At 35.6% G+C, this 19,943-nt stretch overlaps 1 protein-coding gene across 3 annotated transcripts in view; it reads right to left on the bottom strand.

The window, feature by feature from the left end:
* side-IV (sidestep IV transmembrane protein) overlaps positions 1–19,943 on the bottom strand; it is a 446,858-nt gene that overhangs the window by 36,082 nt on the left and 390,833 nt on the right. For all 3 annotated transcript variants that reach the window (XM_087358210.1, XM_087358211.1, XM_087358209.1), the window contains one exon: positions 8,602–8,746. In XM_087358210.1, coding sequence (XP_087214336.1) covers positions 8,602–8,746 — 145 coding nt within the window. The remainder of the gene's footprint in view (positions 1–8,601; positions 8,747–19,943) is intronic.

Here is a 19,943-nt window from a genome sequence, read left to right as displayed (position 1 = left end):
ATCAAATCAGGTCAAATGACTTAAACCTTTTAGCTGCTGATAACGACTTATTAACAAACTAGCAAACTCAGTGGTTTCCTTGCTTAGTCAAGAAATTTACGTCCTATTATAACATCCGAAGATGTATTACCGTATTCACAGGAGCTCGTCACCAGACCTGACCTGAGTCTCATGAATCCATTCACATATATAATTTATTTTTAATAAAATGGAACTTTCTGAATTTTACAGTTCTTCATTATATTTTTTTAGCTGCCTGTAACATTGGGTTGAAAAGTTATTTCGTATTTGGTTCCACCTTTTCTGCTTTTTTATCACAGAACCTTATCATATAAAATAAGAAATACCTAAAGATTTAAATTAAACTTTTAAAACCTTAATTCTTCGCTGGAAACGAGGGGCCTTAGTGGGAATATTTTACGTTTCGAATATCGAATTTAATGGAATTTACATCAACTGACTTAATGTTCCATACTTTTTATTGTTAGTAATATTTGTTATGTAGAAACGAGTGTCTAAAGAAAATATCCCTGAATGTAGGTACATAAGTGAAGTCATGATGTTTTATACATGCCTCTTTCTCCGCCACCTGTTTCGCCGTATTTCTGATTTCCCCTGCGAGTATTTACATACAACCCAAGCGCTCAGCAAATACGACTCCTGTCCAGTTTTCGGGTCAATTTCAAAACCTGAAACGCAATACTACATCTACATTTTCTGCTTTGTGTGTTTTAACCCGTCCGACATCCTCGCTTTCGCAAGTACTAGTGTGCAGTTCGCTTGTCATTTTTCAAGTTAAAATACCCCACAGCTGCTGCATTTAATTCAAGTATAACGCAGCAAGTTTCCATGTTTTATATTCTCGACAAATACAGCCGTAAAAATATACAGGCTTGCGTTTCATCGATTTTTATACTTTTCTATTATGCAGACAGCTTTCAACCCGTGGAATACGATATATACCGTTTCGCATTACAGTTCTTAATATGTTATATTTTTCCAATGAATTTTAAAATTCATATTTAATGATAACGCATGCACCGTAGATAATTCTACGCTGTAGGCGCGGTAAAAACTTAAAGTAGCCTAAAACACTGCTATTTCGTTATTAAAAATTTTATATGAAAGCAACCGCTGCAGATATGTGGATAATGTTCAAGGGCATTCGTATTCATTCTTGACCAGAAAAATTCAATGAACTTTTTTGTTTCTTTCTCTCCATGTGGAGGTACGAACGGCATTTCGAAGTACAACACACATACCTACTGTAAAAGCAAAGAATTCTGCATACAGTCCACGACTGTAATCTTGAGACTTGCAAGGAATGCAGGAAGTCCGAAGCGTTAAAGGCAGACGCTACCTTTCCTCCTTCCTCCTTCATCCCACCTCCTCACCCCACAAGTCTCAAGATTACAGTCGTGGACTGTAGTATGCTATATAAACAAAATAATATAAATCTCACTTAGTCTATCGTCCGACATGTGACTAATTTTCTGAAAAAAAACTACTTTCGCCTTTAACTTAATCCATATTTTCGTAGTGATAATTCCACCGCAAATAGCTAAGTTATTTTAATGTTGCCGCCTCGTATAATTATCACATGTAATGGCATCTCTCCGTATGCATATAGTAATATTGACTGTATTAATCTTACATTTCGTAAATATACGGACTTATACACCAAAAGCTGAAATACCAGGCAGTAAGGATGTAAGTTTCATTATCGCAGAATTACAAAGAACCTGTAAAACAGATATCTATAATACAATATTTTTATTTTCCGTCTATACACAAACTTAAAATAATGTAGTAATAAGGCAGTTTACCGTCTCTTAATATCGGACACACAACACATCAATTACAACCCGATATAAAACATCCAAGTACAACCTCCAAACCAAAAGGAAGAGACAAAAAACTTAAAATTAAACAAATTAAAATAATCAATAAACGCAACGCAAAATGTACTACAGTTTTTAAAATATATTAAAAAAAATAAAATATATTAAAATTGATAGACCTGATGATGATGTAATACACATTGAAACATGTCGTCGATACAAAAAATGTAACATGATGCAGTGTCTACTAAGAATGTTATAATTTTAGATAATTTTAAACAACATTATTTTAAGTTTGTGTATAGACGGAAAATAAAAATATTGTATCAATAAAACACAAACATGACGCAATTAAGATAAAAAAAAAAGATATCTATAAAATAATTCTTACAGAACAATCTGCATCATTTAGTCCTTCAATTGAGTTTCAAAATATTTCCAGCCAAGAGTTATAAAACACGCGACTATAGATTGATTCTTCACAATTTTAGAACATCGCACTCTTTCCTCGATCTAGATTCGAAACCATTCTATAGGCTACATCCTTAATTAGTAATGTACGTTTGGTTAGGAAATGAAAGATCTTTATAACTGTCTGGGGCGAATGGCAATTTGTATTCCGATTGTCTTCAGCTATTACACATTAATGAACAGTTTACATTAACAGTTTCATGAAAGGAAAGCAAAGTAGTTGGATTAAAGGCTCGACCTTTTTACCACACTTCCTGCTTCCATTTCATAAACTAAAAAGCAAGGCAGGAAATGGCATCAACTCACACGAGCAATCGCTTAGACCCTCGTTGATTTAATCGAAAAACGGAAAGCGAACACTGGGATCGACTCAAAGAACGGATACACTGGTAGCTATTAGGATGAGCCACTTTGTCGAAATGGATCATTCATATTTAATATTCGACGAACAGCTCTTTCAAAACGTTATCAATATGAAAGGATAACTTTCATTCAGAACACTTCCTCTTACATGAACATGATTAATACACATACATCGAGTGCTGTTTCCTCGTCCGCAAGAATTTATCGTATTAAAATTATAAACAAATATGCAACTATAAAATTGAACAGTCAATTAAACAAAACATGCGGACGAGAAGACTTGACATTAATTGACGGTGTAATTATTTCTTCACGCATGGCCTGTATTATTAACATTTTTTAACATTACTAAAACTTTTGAATATATTCTGAAAGATCACCTGATCCAGTGGTAGAAAAAGTAAGTGGAAAATTCTCATTGTACATTTTTTCTGCAATCAATATTTTGGAACTGCAAGAATGTACAATACGAATGGACTTGGATCTTTCAGGAGGTGGTAAATTAAGTATGCAGCCATTATCGTCTGATTGAAGAAGAACTCGTTAAAGAATTTAAATCTTGCGTGTTCATGGATGTCTAAATACATGGAATTATAGGCGTACAGAGTTCCTTAATAATGGGGTTTAGTCACATTTGAAAGAAATTCACTTTAAGCGCATTTACCTACTAGCTTCACAAGGTCTTTCTGTCCATACGCAAAAACTTGAAAATCGCTGAATGAATGATAATTAAATTTGGTGTTGGACAGTTTCACTAAAAGTTTTCCAAACACAAATTTTGTTTAGAATAGGTAGAGATAAGAAATTATTTGCATGAACACTTTCTTATATTTCTAGGAAGCATCTCGAAAATAACTTGGTACATATCTAATGCTGCGAAATATGTTTAGAAAATTTCATAGAAAACAAAAAAAAACACTTTTTATGCCCAATACATTCCATAGAAAGTCTTACGGTTTTCACGATAAGCGTAAAATTTATGCTGCGTCATGTCATAACTCCAAAACCGCTGGACGTTCTTTCATCAGACTTCATGCTACAGGTTTGCAAAAGTTTGCCGAAAAATCTCAAAATTTTATAAAGATCGGCGCAATAGAAATAATCTAAATAAGGATTTATGGGCCACGTCGTTGATGACAAACACGAGTACTATATCAGGCGAAAATGCTTATCATTCAATTCAGAATATTTTATATTCCTCTCTGCTTTACGATGAACTAAAATATGAATATATATATATATATATATATATATATATATATATATATATATACACACACACACTTGTTCTTTTGAATAAAAGTGAAACTTGGTCTGTCAGTCTGAGGAAAGGTTAGATGTTGAAAGTTTCTTAAAATAATATTTAGATTCAGAATAAATTATGCAACGAGCTGAAGAAAATTACATAAATGGGGAGCTTACAAATATGTACTCCTCGCTTAGTGTTATTACGTTGACTGATTTATTTCCTTAAAGAAGGATGAGATGGGTGTGAAATGTAGTAAAAATTTGGATAAGAAATGTATGCAATTTTTTTTAAAATAGTCAAGGAAATTTAAATTTTCTTCAGATTAGGAGAAAGTTAAGGAGTAATATGGAAATAGGTCATGTGAACGTTTTTGTAAAGACGTGAACTTGATTAAAATTTGGTGAGTTATCATAAGTTAATTACACGATTTTATAAAATGATGGATTCAAATTGTTATACTTGTAACTGTCCAAGTTCTTGTATCCTAAGATTAACGGTGTTAAAGATATTAAATTTCCAGTCGTTCATAATGAATATACTGGTGACTGTTTGAAGGTACTTTTCAATTACATCCTGTGAACCTGTTCAGGATGGCTTTTCGACGTCAGTCAACAGCAAACTACAGTAAACAGATTGCCACTTCGCGAGAGTAAGCGGAAGGTTAACATTTTCTCCACAGTGACGCCTCATTTCATAAATAAATTAATAAACTCGACGTTCCATTGAATCCGTCTGATGACACTGTAGCATGTTACGAAATATAATTCAAGCACAAACTGTTCTGTTTGGGCGAGACTATTCAAAACTTGCATCCTACGCTAGCTTCGTAGTCCACTGTGACGGCACAAGAAATGTTAAATAATAATTTATGTTGCCATGGAATCAAATGCTTTCACTGAAATAAGTAATGAAATTTAAATTACGAGGAGAATTCCAGATTAATATAGTTCACAATTTATTTAACGACACTTTCTCGTCTGCGTACGTTATAGAGATATAAATTTGAAGACGATGAAAGTGGTTAATCCAGTAACCAGCATTCATGTGGAATACCCTAATTAAGATTAATAGAAACTTGCGACACAAATAAGAGACAGGAGTACCAACTACTTCACTGCGGAATTTCTGGCTTCTTTGTAAAAAAAATAATGTTGCCTTTTTTTGCTCCGAAGATCCTTCCAGTTTTCAAAACGTTTAGCGGCAAGATGCATGTGTCAGTACATTACACATCGTAGCAAAAATCGTAATATGCCATAGAAATTAAAGTTAAGAGGGGTGACAAAAATCCGTAGCCGGCGGTCCCATGTCGTAGATTTACGGCATGTAATAGAAGCTTACGAACATGATACGAGATGTCCCGATTCACTGCTAGATGGCTCTGGTAGTCAAATCAGGATTGAGTAGAAATTGTGCAGAGGCAGTGGGCTGGTCATTCACTACTCATAAATGCACACTTCAAAGAACGATAAACTTCCGAGAAAGGGGGAGATCATGACCCGAAAAGGGCCGAAGCTCCGTAGATGATGAATTAATGTTTAAGTAATGAAATACCACGAGGATATTAACATGTGGATTCCTTCGCCTAAAGGAGAAGAACTTCAACAGAGGACTTTTAACACGTGTGTTGTATGACCGTCTGTGGGAGGTATTTCATATCGAGTTTAATGAAGTAGGTATTGTATGCCAGATTACAATGTATTTTGGGTTAAATACGTCGGACGTGCCATGGCTCTGCTGTCGTCTTAGAATGATATCGACAATATCTAAGTATAGTGTTCATGCTGGTTCCTTGAAAACTACGTAATTATACCGGATCTCATCGTCTGACGGGCACAACATTCACGGGCTAAACCTGATAATTACATCACGATAAATGGCTTACGACAAATACAAATTAGACAATTTCAACTATAGAGTTTCACTCCATGTAAAGAGAAAAAAACAGTACGATAGATTTACGTAATACTAATTAGCGACAAGAAGTTATATGGCTAAAGGTTTTAACTGAAAACTTAGCATTCTTCCCGTTTTTAAATTGCTAAGATAAAATATGGTCCCGCGCCGTAGCCGCGCGGTCTGAGGCATCATGCTTCGGACCGACGATACGGAATGCGCGCTGGTTCGAGTCTCGGGGAGAAGAAATTTTCTCATGAGCTTTCGACCAGTGTATGGGACCGGTGCCAACCCAGCATCGTGAGGAAATTGGGGAGCTACAATGAGTAGCGTAATCCGATCAGGAAAGCTAGCAATGGCCGGGGGTTTGTCGTGCTGACCACACGTCACCCTATATCTGGTTGTATGATCGTTCATCCCTGCTTAGGCATGTGAACGTGAGGCCAGCAGTCAAGCTAGTTGGCTTTGGCTCTCTGGAGCTGTTACGCCACGGATTTATTTTATTTATTTTAAGATAAAATATGAAGGCCTCTACACTTATCACTCATGAGCAATAAACATATTTTACTTTTACACTGTCGTCTGTACTAAATATGTATAGCAAACATAGTCCAGGTTAGTGTTGTAAAGCAACGAACGCTCAGATTGTGAGACGCGATCTTGGCTTACGATGTTACGAACACGAATATAATCATAAATATCGTAAAGTATTTAAAAACTGTACTTCGAATGCACGTACAAACAACGACGAGCTTGCCAGACAGTATTGAAAGACCTGAATGCATTAGCTGCACTGGTATAAAGCCTTTTTTTTTGTTGAAGACCCAAGCGCGTAAAATGTTAGGTAGCCATAATGCGTGCTTTTACGTTTACATTCCTTTTTTTTATTACAATCCGGTATCAAAGTAAACCATAAACCCCGAGATTTCAAACAACAGAAGCAAGGGTTGTTTCATTAAAAGCAAAAGAATGAGTCATGGAACAGTAAAGACAGTGCAAGCACACAGTGATGTTTAAAAATCCAATAGTTTCACGAAAATATTCTCATACAAACTCACAATTGTCTCTGTGAACTACCTCATTAAAGCAAACGAGATGGTATCAACGTGTCCCTCATAAAGTAACGCTGTAATCTCTAAATATATGTGCCCGGCAGCACTATACGTACATTGTCGGGTTATGACCGCTGACTTGTCTGTAACTCTTGAAAAAAAACAGGTTAATAATACAACCGCACCAAAAATTTTGCAACAAAACAGAAATGTGGTAATTTGTGGGTTCTAATAATTTTGGTGTCACCAAGTGAGCCACATTAGATACCAAAGGTTCTGAATTGCATATATCAAATGCTAGAATGGTAGACACTAAGTTTGTTGGAGATTTTCGACGATGTAGCTTTTGTTATCATTGATGTCAAAGGCGTGGAGGTACTGTACAAATGATCAGGTTTCATTTTCTGAAAGGAATATTTGGAACAATTTTTCACCGACACACATTTCCTACAGAAATGAACCAGGGGGTTATTTCCGCGGGAGTTAATGTTGCCGGAGGTTAACTCTCATCTATCTTGCCCCCTTAATTCACATGTCTTCGCCAAAATCAGCATTTACACAGTTCAAAAACAACTTTGTCAACCGTCAATGAATAGAAGTCATTTTACTAAAATATCTGCACGGAGAAATGTAAATAAACGTAATCTTTTGTACGACTTGAGTGACAACTGGTGGAGTACTACAAACTCCACTTCACAAAATACCGTACGACACGCGTCTGTGATGCGCTCCGTTCTTTGTTGACCTTGACGTCACTATATCAAATATTCTCAAAAAAACTAAGTACGATAAATATTAATACTGCATCCCTTACGAAATCGCATAAAATATTCAATTGCGATGTTTTTATTGTATTACTAAATTGTTAAATATTCACAGTTATAAAAGAAAACTCCTTCATGTATTAAGACAATGTATTGTTTGTCAAATACAACTTTTGTATTTTGAAATACACAATTTGATGTTCCAAAATTATGAGTTACAGGTTTCAGCACTTTTTATGCCATCATCAGAGCCCTGCTTGTAAACGACGTACGTCAGGACATGCTTATTGGAACGTCTATTCACATTTACGTGGACCAACAAATTTGAAGTATTAAAAGGAATGTACAACAAAGTGTAAGCAAGGTTAAAATTACATATTAAAACAACAACTTTTACGTAAGTGGTCTTAATGATTCTTTATTATGTTGCCTTTTTCTTACTATCCGTACTGAGGTGGTGGATCAGGTTTACTGTTTCGCAAAAGCCACTTGTTACACAGACAAGGAGCACGTAATAGCCATGTTGTAATACTGTGTTACTACGACTGGTGCGGCAGTCTCAATCCAGGAACAATGAAATGTGTTTTTCCTTGAAAGTGTAGTTTCCATATAAAGGTGACATGTGAGGTTCTCACGGAGTCGAGTGTGAAGTTTACTCACTTCTGCGATACTCTACCGTGTAATCGCGTAAAAGATTACTGACGTTCCAGATATACTTCCTGTCTGTATCATCTACGGACGACGTTAAATTTCGGGCATCTCTCTCGATGTTACATATTTTAACTCTAATTACCCATAAGATTGTCGACAATAATATTAGCACATAAATATTAGTGTGTACACATCCGTTAGCTTCATGGTGCAATAACGTGATAAATATATAATAGATGCACATATTATATTCAAAAATTCAGGTCTTCTGCGAATGGCTCTTTCAAAAATGGTTTCCAAGACGCTGAGGTACTCACAGTGAACGTTGAGACGCCATCTGTCCTCTAAGGCACTATCGCTGATTTCCGGGTTCTCGGCCCGACACGTCAGGTACTTCCCGTCGTCATCGATGACTGGAACGAAGCTCAGGACACTAACGCTCAGATTCCCTTCCTCTGAGTGCTGCAAACAAACCAAAAACATCCAAGCCCATTTTATTTTTTTTGCAGATGCGATGTACGATTTGATTATAAAACCAACTAGAAAGGAATACAGTGTGATTTACGTGTCACTGGCTTCGGAGAATCATTGTTGTTTTTGACGTAACTCAGCTTGAAACTTTTATGCTCTTATCCTAAAATTAGTATTGACTGAAACAATAGGTTTATGAGGTGGCCACCTAGGGTCCACATGCGGAATTTCTCGGAAAGGAAATGCATCTTACATGCGGGGATCGCCTGTAGTGACAAAATTATGAGTGAAGCCCTACAACCATTTGTGGAAGACAATGTTGCAAATACGTAAGACGAAAATCGACAACAAAGTCCGCGATCTTCAAAAGAGGATCTCCGGTGGTAAGTGTAATTAATTACTTCTTAAGTGAAACACTGCTTGTCCATCGTGCCAAACGACACCATAACTTGGGTTTCATACTGACGAAAAAATTTAGTTTATTAAAACATGTATATAAATATATTATTCGTCATTTCGTTTGCATGAAATGAATAATTAAGTATGAGGTATATATTATTTTCTCTTAAGTATAAATTCAGATGCTATATTTAAATTACTATTCAATGAAGACAGACCTGGTCATGTTTATCATTTTTATGACAAAAACAAACACATGTTAAGTTATATGATGTGAAGCTTTCACGGCGGCTTTCATTAATAAAGTCTTCTCGGGCTATCTGCCATGTTAGTTGGTGGTCAATCGCCGACGTTTCGAGAACCATCTCTGTCCTCATTTTCAAGGCTAGTTCGTGCTACGAGCCACACAGTCAACAGCCTCCTTGTACATGTTAAGTTTATTTCAAATGTGGACTACTGTGTGAGAGCGTACGAAACTATATTCGTATTAACAAAACAAAACCTAGGCTCAAATTTGAGTATAACACGTTAATTTTCACTCGATTTTCTCAATAAATTAACCTCGCTGAACTATGGTAGTGTGCTGACTTATAGAATTACTTCTCCAATATGAAATATAATTTCGTCCTCGTTTCTTCATCATCTGGGACATTCCATATCACAAGGAAAGAAAATAAACATAAAAATCTCATATAAAATGCTCCTTTATACTTTTCATTACTGTCTATATGAGAAGAGGTTTGTTTTGTTCCTTGTCACACCGCATATATATTGTTATTTATGTTTGTCTGCTGACAATCCATTTAACGATACTATAGAAAACGTAATATAAAAATAACTCATCTTGCTTATCTCGTCCTCCTTTTTAAAATTAAATCCACCTTCTTGTCTTAGAATGAAACAAGCAAGAAATATTTCATATATTTACTGCAAAGGAAATACGCTCACAACCTCTAAAAGCACAGAGATCGCCTAAATATCATCAATGTTTCGTTCCTGCCTCCCACAATATACACTGCTTCTTTTAGACCCGTTGATGTTCTAGGAAAATCGCGTTTATTTTGATAACAAAATAATTGTATCAAATACCACAACTATGTGCGAAATATCGAGTTATGGAATGTCAGAACACATAGCATTTATATTTACCAACAATCTTTAAAACGTTAATTCTATACTTATTTTGATACATATTTGTAAGCAAACCGATAAAGGAATTACATTTTAAATTTGTACGTCGTTTTAGTATCTGCGTTTTCGGTTTTGATACGGAAGCTTATTCAATTTTAAATATCGTTCCCATCGAAGACTCAAAGAATGAACACTTGTCATTAAAGCGCATGTATTTTGTCGCCAATTTGTGGGTGCAACTGAAGTGTTGATTACTTCAAGCTTGAAGACCAAATGAACGTATCTTCGGTGTGAAGAATCATTTACCTGACCGGATTTATTAATTTCCTGCTCTGCTGTTTAATATTTAACAGGATACATACTGTATCAATTATCGTCTCAAAATATCGGTGAAATGTTTTCTCCGGTGAACGTATTTATGGTCACTATATTAGAATATACATTCGGTTGTGAAAATGTCAGGTATTAATATTAGAAAATGTAGACATTTCTTTCACAGTCCCGCTCAGGAAAGAGAAAAAACTAAAATCCTAATGTTTTTAAGTGAGACACAACAGATGCTCCATTCTCACGACGGCAACACAAGAACAATCCAAATTATTCGTACAACGAATGTGTATTTTGCATTCTTTGCTTTTTCTTGAAATATGTTGATATTGGATAAAGGATTTTCCAACATGGCTTACTCTTCTTGGTGGAAATGCATTTCTTTGCATCCAGCAGGAAGTGACTTAAAATAACAAGGAAATATTTTCTTTGGTTGCGTAAAAAAACAGACACCACATGACAAGTATTAACGGATAAGCTGCCCGTGTGCCTTAAAAAACTTTTCGTTCTGCTAACGGAGAGAAGCATAAGATGCGTCCTAAGTAACTATACCATCGAAACAAATTACCGGACAATTTAAGAAGCATACTTTCATGTCAGCCATCGCGTTAGAAAGAAGAATTGTAATCAGGCTGTGATAATCTGTTTAATACCTAGGACTAATTTTTTAATATCGTATACTAAACACAATATTATAATTTTTCCACATTCTGTCAAAATGACTTACAATTGTGAAAGAAACAGCTCACCTGTATTCCCAAGACGGGGTACAATTTATTTTCCTAAAATTATTTTACACTTCATAATGAGCTGCCATTTTCAGAGTGAATATGTTGGTTGGAGACTTCTTAAAGCCTAATATAACAGGCTGTATTCGGCCAGTGATTTTTTTCGTACAAGAAAAAAATAATATATGTTAAAAAATGGGATAACTTTCAGAATTCGACGCGGCTCATCTCCGAAATATGAAATTTTACATCGAACTCTAACCATGAAATCCCAAGGACAAGAATAGAGAATGACTCAAAACCATGTATATACACATCCAATGAATAAAATAAACACAATTTAATAAACTAATTACATGCGTGAGCATTGGAACTTAGCGAATTGGCAAATCTATTGTAGGTGCTAAAAATAATCACTCATAGCTTCGTGGCACAGATGACAGCGATAAGAAACTGACTGACAAGCACCCACCAAAGTTGCTGGTCTGTATACATATTTTTGGAACATACTGTAATCTCTTCAGAATTTTGTTACATTATCATAAAACCACGTACCTCCATTTATAAGATCTTAGATCGAATTTTTATAAGTTTTACAGGTGCCGAAACACACATGGGAAGTTCCAGAAAAGCTGAAAGTTCGGTGTTGAATTATCGCTGACATTTCGACAAACATCAAAAGGTTTACTAGGAATGGGCGAAAGCTGTCAATTGTTTGAGAGCAACAGTTCTCTCTACTTATCGCATCTGACACACAGCACCGTAAAAACAAGTGAAATGGAAAGTGTTTGGCCCTTGGGAGCAGGTTCTATATCAGCCTTTACTTAAGGAGAGACAACCACAACGCTTGTAGAGGAAAGCGAATCCTTAGCAGAGAAGACTACTAACTTCTTAAGTAATGAAAATAATTTGCGCCAATTCGATTTCGAAATGGATAATTTGAAATACAGATAAGGAATATCGATGTAGAACTGACAGCATAGCCCCGATATGTTGACTATACAGCTATGCATAACATAAATGGCAGACCCCGGTGTAATATCAGTTATTAACCAAACTTACAGGTTTTATATTTGTTCAAAACACTCCAGAAGTTAAAAGTATCGATGACTAAGAGACAGAATCATGAAAGTGAATGAGCCTCGTAAAGGTGGGCTAAATACATTTGTGAAATGCGACGTAATATTTTCTTTCTGCAGACAACTATATGTATGTCTGCCGGAGAATCCGCTATATAAATCTGAGCTTTCCTCGGTTTTATTCAGTCAGCACATCAGAATGTACGGATTCTTTCCAGAAACAGGTGACGGCCTTTTCCTTCCTTTTTTCCAATTCGCATTACACAGTAATTTTATTATCTCATTCTACACACGTCTTAAGGGTCAGCATCATCACTGCAAAAGAGATCAAGAACTATGTCACAAGTTGGAAAATGAACCTCCTCTACAACTTTACGATATGAAGATCCACATCCATCCGCAGGAATTCTTTAACATAACGCGATCCATTTATACACAGATTATTACGAAATGAACTATAACTCTATTGTAACCAGACACAGACAACATTTAACTGAACCCGAATACATTATTTTCTCATCCCTTTACTGTATAATGATGACTTTACTGCAATCACAGAAGAAAAAAGGAAGAGAAATCGTGGAACGAACAAAATGAGACAGAAAATAAGTGAACAAAGAAGAGGAAAGAGAAAGGATATGAAATGTAAAGTAACCTAGGCTCATGACGTTAGCGGGTTTCCCTTATTGTTACGATTTTCAACAAACCCTTTTTTGCACAAAAAATATAGTAGGAGATTCTAGTTTGGGGGTGCGGGAGAGGCGGACGAACAAAAGCTACCCCCCTCTCTGCAGACCAGCTCTAGCTCACCAACTCTTTGAATTAACAAAAAGCTTGCTCATAATTCACCAACTCCTTCCCGCTCTCTCGCCAAACCTTTAGCTCCACAGTTTCGCCGAGCTACGTTATGTTAAGATTCTGGCCTACAGAAGGAAGCTACTAAGCAATGGAAGAAGTCTTTAAGCACAAAATAATACCTTCTACCCTACAGCAATTTGTCTACTGTAGTAATGCTAGTATAATACTAAGGAAAGGTAGGCACAAGTTTACTGAAACTAGATGCTTACACACCTTAACCCAAGGCGCTATCCTACCTCCACTTCTCTAATGAACACAGATACACTAAACTACACACATATAAGGAAAAGCCTGAAGGGGCCAGTAAAAAGACCACCGTAATTCCACAGTATAGTCAATTATATTGTCTCAACGTCCTTTATTATATATTCGTTCCATTTTTTATGTAGGCAATAAGTAACCAATAATTTCTTGGTGCAGGATAGTGCCTGTGCAGCCGACATACATTAATATATTCAGTAATTTATTTTATTTATAACAATATTTATCGCGTGTCAATATAAAATAAATATACGTATAAAATTAAAACATTAGAAAATTAAACACTTTTCAGCAAGCACCAATGATAAGAATTATTAATCGAAATTCTAAATCAAAGCATATAATTTCAATGATTCTCTTTTACAAGACAGAGACCTCTATCTCTCGAACACAGAAACATCTGTAACTACGAACTCTGCATATAATTCGAGAACGGAAACTTTTATAAATACTGGAATCAACTTTAGCGTGAGTTACGAACAATGACATAGACAATCATGTCATACATTGAATTTAATGAATAGGCCTACACCTTGTATTTTGGACAACAAATCCTCCAGAGTGGAACTTGGCTTCATAACACGCCACAAAATATACTGAACTTTCAGGGAGAGATTGTGTACTAATATGTACGGTACGATTCCACGGAAATAAAATGGAGAAACTTTCTATTAATCTGTAGTTCGTAAATATTCAAGAACATAATGAAGGCAGAGGAAATGCCATTAAAAAATAAACGAGAATGACAGAACAATATTATTAAAGTGTTTTTCTGGAATTAAAGGTTCCGAAAATCATTTCATCATAACTCTTCACAATTGAAATACTCTAAATATAGAAATATATATAAAATGTACCATTTTCAAACCAGTCTTTCCTCAGTGTACAAGGCTTTGTTCCATTACTATAACTTTTCCTAGTGATTTATTCGGAATACACGTAAATGCCAACAAACTGTCACATTTACTATATGTTACAGAATTAATTGCGTCCGGTTAATATACTTTAACACTACGAAGCAAAATATTTCCCTTTCAACCATACGATTTACTGCCAATGTGTGACAACAGCAACTTGCTGTGCTATAAAATTATAAACTTCAGAGTGTTTAGGCTACGTAGAATTCACTGAAACTAGCAGCTATATTAACAACTACAACAATTTAAATTAATTTAATTTTAGAATCTTTTGCCGACAGAAGAAATATTAGATTATACTGAGACGAATGGTGAATGAACTGAGTAAGTGTTAGTCAGCATATCTGTCCTCTTTAATTATATATTATAAAAATTATGATTTGGGAGAATAGTTGCTAGTTGTCGGGAAGAAAAATATGCTTCAACTAAATTGTTCCAGAACGGTGGCTAGGTCTAAAAAACAGCGAGGTTAACTAAGCAGAAAAGAATGTCAAGCCTCAACATTATCGGCTCAACTGTGCCTCTGACGTATTGGACAGGACGTTGATTGCACTACAGTGGTGGCAAACAAATTATTGATTTGGACCTAATGCTAAATTTCAAATTAGCGCCAGCTCTCATTAAAATAACAATTACTGACTAACAATGGCACTTTAAGGTGACTGATTTCTTACACAGCAATTAAGGCCATTAAAATAATACTATTAAATTGAGACCTCCAGCAATGTGATGACCTAACACGTAGATTTCTTAACTTATGTTTAAATGTGACATTGACAACTTCAGTTACTGCCAAATTTTAGTAAAAATTCCTGTATCATGGCGTTATTTTGTAAATGGAATCCCCTTTACAACAATAAAAATAGTTTTGTCGTATTAGCGCTGTTTTCTAACTTTCCGTGTTTCCTCTTACGCTGATGTAACTATTTTTATCCAATAAAAGCCAGCAAAAATGGAAGGAATTATGGCGATTATAGGATTATTGACAGCAATGAAAAATCCATACAAATATCCATTCCCTGGACAGAATTCGAAACTGCAATAAAGAAGGCCTATAAATGAAAACAACGCGCTTTAATGACCAAACACAACGAAGCCAGTTTTACATTATATGTAAAATCATTAACCGGAATGATATAAAATCGACATTCAGTCGGCTTTTATTATACACTGACGAGCCACGGTGCATTGTGCCCCAAAAATGTACTGTTTTCATTTGTTATCTAGAGACTTCCTCTGATATTTTGTTGTATTTTGGTGAATTTTTAACCAAGCTAACAATACAGTTAATTTTAATTGTAATCACTGTAAATATTATTAAGTTTGTTATTCAGCAGTCTAGGTCAGTGAATACCTACCACAGTATAATAAATTTATAAATAATTTTGTTCACACGGCTAACTATCACGCAGATCACATACGGTTGGTAAAATAAAAAATGTAGATCTACGTGTTACACATCATTGGCTCTAAAGCCCTACGTGGGACCTGGAATTCTTCAAGAGCTTCTTCCTGGGGGGCGCGTTACACATACTTTCATTTATTTCATCAACAGAAACCTACACAAGGCAACAAAAACATTATATTCAAATGCTACAAGGTCCATTATTGTTGTAGTTCTCGAATCGATTCTTACAGTTTAACCAAGTCTGGTAGCACAGACTAGACACCGTTAATACCAAACACATCACTGCACTGAGATACTTCCATCCACTTCCCGTCATCATAAACTACATTCCTAGCGTAATATTATAGCAGCCGTCACAAAATTGCATATTTCGAGGCCATGGAAGGTCTTAACCCAAATTATCGTGTGGATCGAAGTCAACGATTTAGCGTTGGTAGCTTTGGTACAGCGCAAGTTCTGAGCCGTCTTCACTCGCCTCGGCTTCGATGTTTGTGTTGCAACGTCGAACGATTTTTTATAACTGCGAAGCATAAAATTTGGTGACGCCTATCTTTATGACTTTGATTTTGTGAAACAACTTCGAAAAAGACAGAAAAATTCCTAAAATATTCAATTCCACTGAGATTTCTGATGAGAAGCAAAATAATTTCAGCCTTCGTTGTTTAAATTTGACGGTGTTCACACATGCGCTAGAGTCGGAAGAGATTCGACGTATAATTTTTACGTAGTTCACTGACCTGCTGAACGCACGGCAGGTGTTCCGGAAGTGACGACCATTGAAATCGAACGAGAGGAAAAAAAATATATGAAAAAGTCGAACTCCAATCATCAACCAGCTCGAGTATCAGAATTCCGTGGCCAAAACAACACATTAGCATTTCAAACGGGGCTCTAGATACGCGTTAAAAGACTATTCGTACTATAGGAATATATAATAACTGCTATTATATATCGACATATTTATTTAAGTAAATATGCTGCATTTTATGCCTTGATGCACCCTCCTGCGTGTCGCAAAGAAAAAGTGGTGTATCAGCACCTAATATTTATGACAGGGGTCCACTGCCATACTGCAAATCAGGAGCCGAATCGGATATTTTCAATCGATCGGATTCAAATCCAAGTGAGTGAATAATATCTATTCTGAAAGGGCTGTGTTCGAGGTCGTTAGTACGCCGAAACTATTTCACGAACAAAAACAAAGTAGCTCTACACATCTTCATATTCAAATTTCCGATGTTTCCTTATACGATCAAAGAAGTCACAGAATATAACCATGTCACAGCTTCAAAATACTTGTCCAAAGTAAATATGGAGATATCCTGGTTAGTACAGAAAATAACCCACACCATATCTAACGAAAAATTTCACTTAATTAAAGTTTACAGATAAAAACACTTCATCTACGCGTGATTGTACACTGGCTTATACTAAGAAAGAGGGGTTGCATTTTTGGTCCTCTGACTTAAGGAAATCTTGGCATGTTTTCGCATCATGCTTACAATGTGAATATGGCGGAAGTGACGTCGCAAGAAATTACACTGTCGAAGGTCGTCTACATCATGGAGCGAGTGACCTGTGCTAATGTAGTATCCCGGTCGTATCTATAGTGCGATCTAATGTTGTTACATTAAGACTTCTCACCACTCAAAAAACTCTCTAATAACATGTGTAAGAAATATTACACACTCAGTATAACGTCAGCTACAACACTCACTGTCAATTAACAATATCAACATTTTTCGATTTGCTGCGAAACCACGACTGTTACAATCACAGTGGTTTACACATTAAATTCACGGGACTACGTTTCTCAATCATTTCTAAATTCAATGTGTTTTCATGAACCTCCAGGCTGTCACTGGAACAAGCTTTAATCCTTGGGATTAAATCATAGATTGTTTCCACCACATGAAAATAATAAGAGGATGCTGTTAACACTGTGTGCGCGTCACATATGACCAAGTTCTCAGTTAATGACATTAGACGGTGGAATACTCTATTTTACAAATGCTTCTGAAATTAGGCAGCTCTGAGGAGTAATTTTAAAGTAGAGAGAGATGAAGTAAAGGATTAAAAAATGAATAAAAACAAAAGACGCGAAGTAAATTCCATTTCCACAATCAACGACTTCATTCTACTAGTACTATTTGATTATGTAAACTCAAGAGATGTACGAAAATTTGCAACAAATATTTTAAACATATATTACATTACAAAACTTTTGTATGGAGGACATCGCGTAAATTATTTTCAGCTGCAAAGTACCTAACTACACCCGAAAGTCATGCATCTAACAAATCAAGCCACTCCATCAGATTCTTTCACGAATTCTTAACTTGGTGCCATCCGAATATACACGGGGTTAGTGTTCGTTCACCGTACCAGTTTGCTCGATTAATTCACATCGTAAATTGAAATTTTGAAAGATGTTGTCAAGACTATTTTAATTCAACGCCCCATTCTTATGTTTTTACACTCAAACGTCCTTTTCCTAACGGATATGCACACATAATTACACAATGCAAATTCTACGTATTTCAATTGGTTCAGCAGAGTGTTAAAGTGATTTGCTAAGGACAACAGATCCATCATAGTTAGCAGGATCACGTATGTTAATTCGATATATGTATCTCTCAATATTGTACTCGGATTTACACTGTTGTTCTCCCGAATCCTAGATGTTACATTTACGTAAGCAGTAATTTCAGAGAGCTTTACCAGAGTAATATTATTCTGCCTGACTTAACTGCGAGACGCATATATAATATGAATGCTGTGTATATGTTGCCTGGAATTACAGAAAATCTCCAGTGTTCCAGGCGTGGATCGTGACTTGAAAATGTTAACCCAAAAGGAGAAGATACTGTACACACAAAATTCACGGAAAACATATTACTTTTTCTAGGCAGCAAAAACACAAATGTTCCTTTCTTGACATTATTTATTCCACGCCACATCTAAATGCACAGGCGTTTGCATCCAGGACTGATCTAATGTCACGTAAGTCCACGTGTTAATGTTATGTGGCACAAGAATACATTACAGTCTGCAGCAGAATAAAACTATAAAAAGAGAAATTGTATTTAAAATATTTGTATGTCAACTGATTATTCTTATTTTATAAAAAAAACCCTGTCTTATCTGTTACAATAGTCTGAATGGATAACTCTAAGCCTAATACATTCGAAATTCTCATTTTTATTATCTTCAAAGATTATCAAGTAAAATAATAATATTAGGTCCATTCGCTATATTTATGTAGCTTATGCGGAAGTCGTATTACCTCAGCCATCTTTCTTTAATGGAATGGACACAGAATACGAGGATAAAGAAATCCTGCAATATGTCTAAAATGCACTAACAATTCGACAAATTTTCGAGACCCTAATCTAATATAATGGTCACTTCATTAGCCTTGATCACCAGGACTGCAGGTGGAGGCAGCACATTCCTCCTCAAAATACACGGTGCAACAATTCGGAAGACCAGGAATTATTATTATGGACAAAATCGTAATTTATTTTATTGTCCTAATGTTATTACGATAATCGCATCAGGAAGGTTACAAACTGGTGGAACGCATCGGCTGAAAGTTGAAAAACACGAATTTAACCAAGGCTCACTACGATTAATGCAGGAATTTGATTTATTATAATGGGGTATTTCAAAAACATTTACACACTATATATTTCGGAATATTATATCGATATTCGGGTAGTTAATTGGTACAAAAAGTGACAGAAGTACGATTTGACTGAGGATACAGCTGATAAGAACCAAAGTTACAAATTTGCTCTAATTTCGGAGTAAAAATAATGTTCAATTTTCCGTGAGGATGGGAACAAACATTAGGTGACAATTTCCGAATAAATGGACACTCTAGGCCAGAAACAGATGCCGTGTTATCGGAGCTGCATTTCGCGTAATATTTCAAGCAAAACCTGTCTACACAAAGACCCATATTTACTGCCAGATTTCGCAGACCGAGCATAAATATGAAATCCCTTCCCATACACGTACATAAACCACAGTTACAGGAAGATTGTAACGGCCATTTTAGTAAGATTAGGTTGGATG

This window comes from Zootermopsis nevadensis, unplaced genomic scaffold, assembly GCF_977971745.1.
Source record: "Zootermopsis nevadensis isolate Lab colony 2312 unplaced genomic scaffold, Znev_1.0 Znev_ptg000029l, whole genome shotgun sequence".
Taxonomy (NCBI): domain Eukaryota; kingdom Metazoa; phylum Arthropoda; class Insecta; order Blattodea; family Termopsidae; genus Zootermopsis; species Zootermopsis nevadensis.
This window is presented reverse-complemented; position numbering and strand designations above follow the sequence as displayed.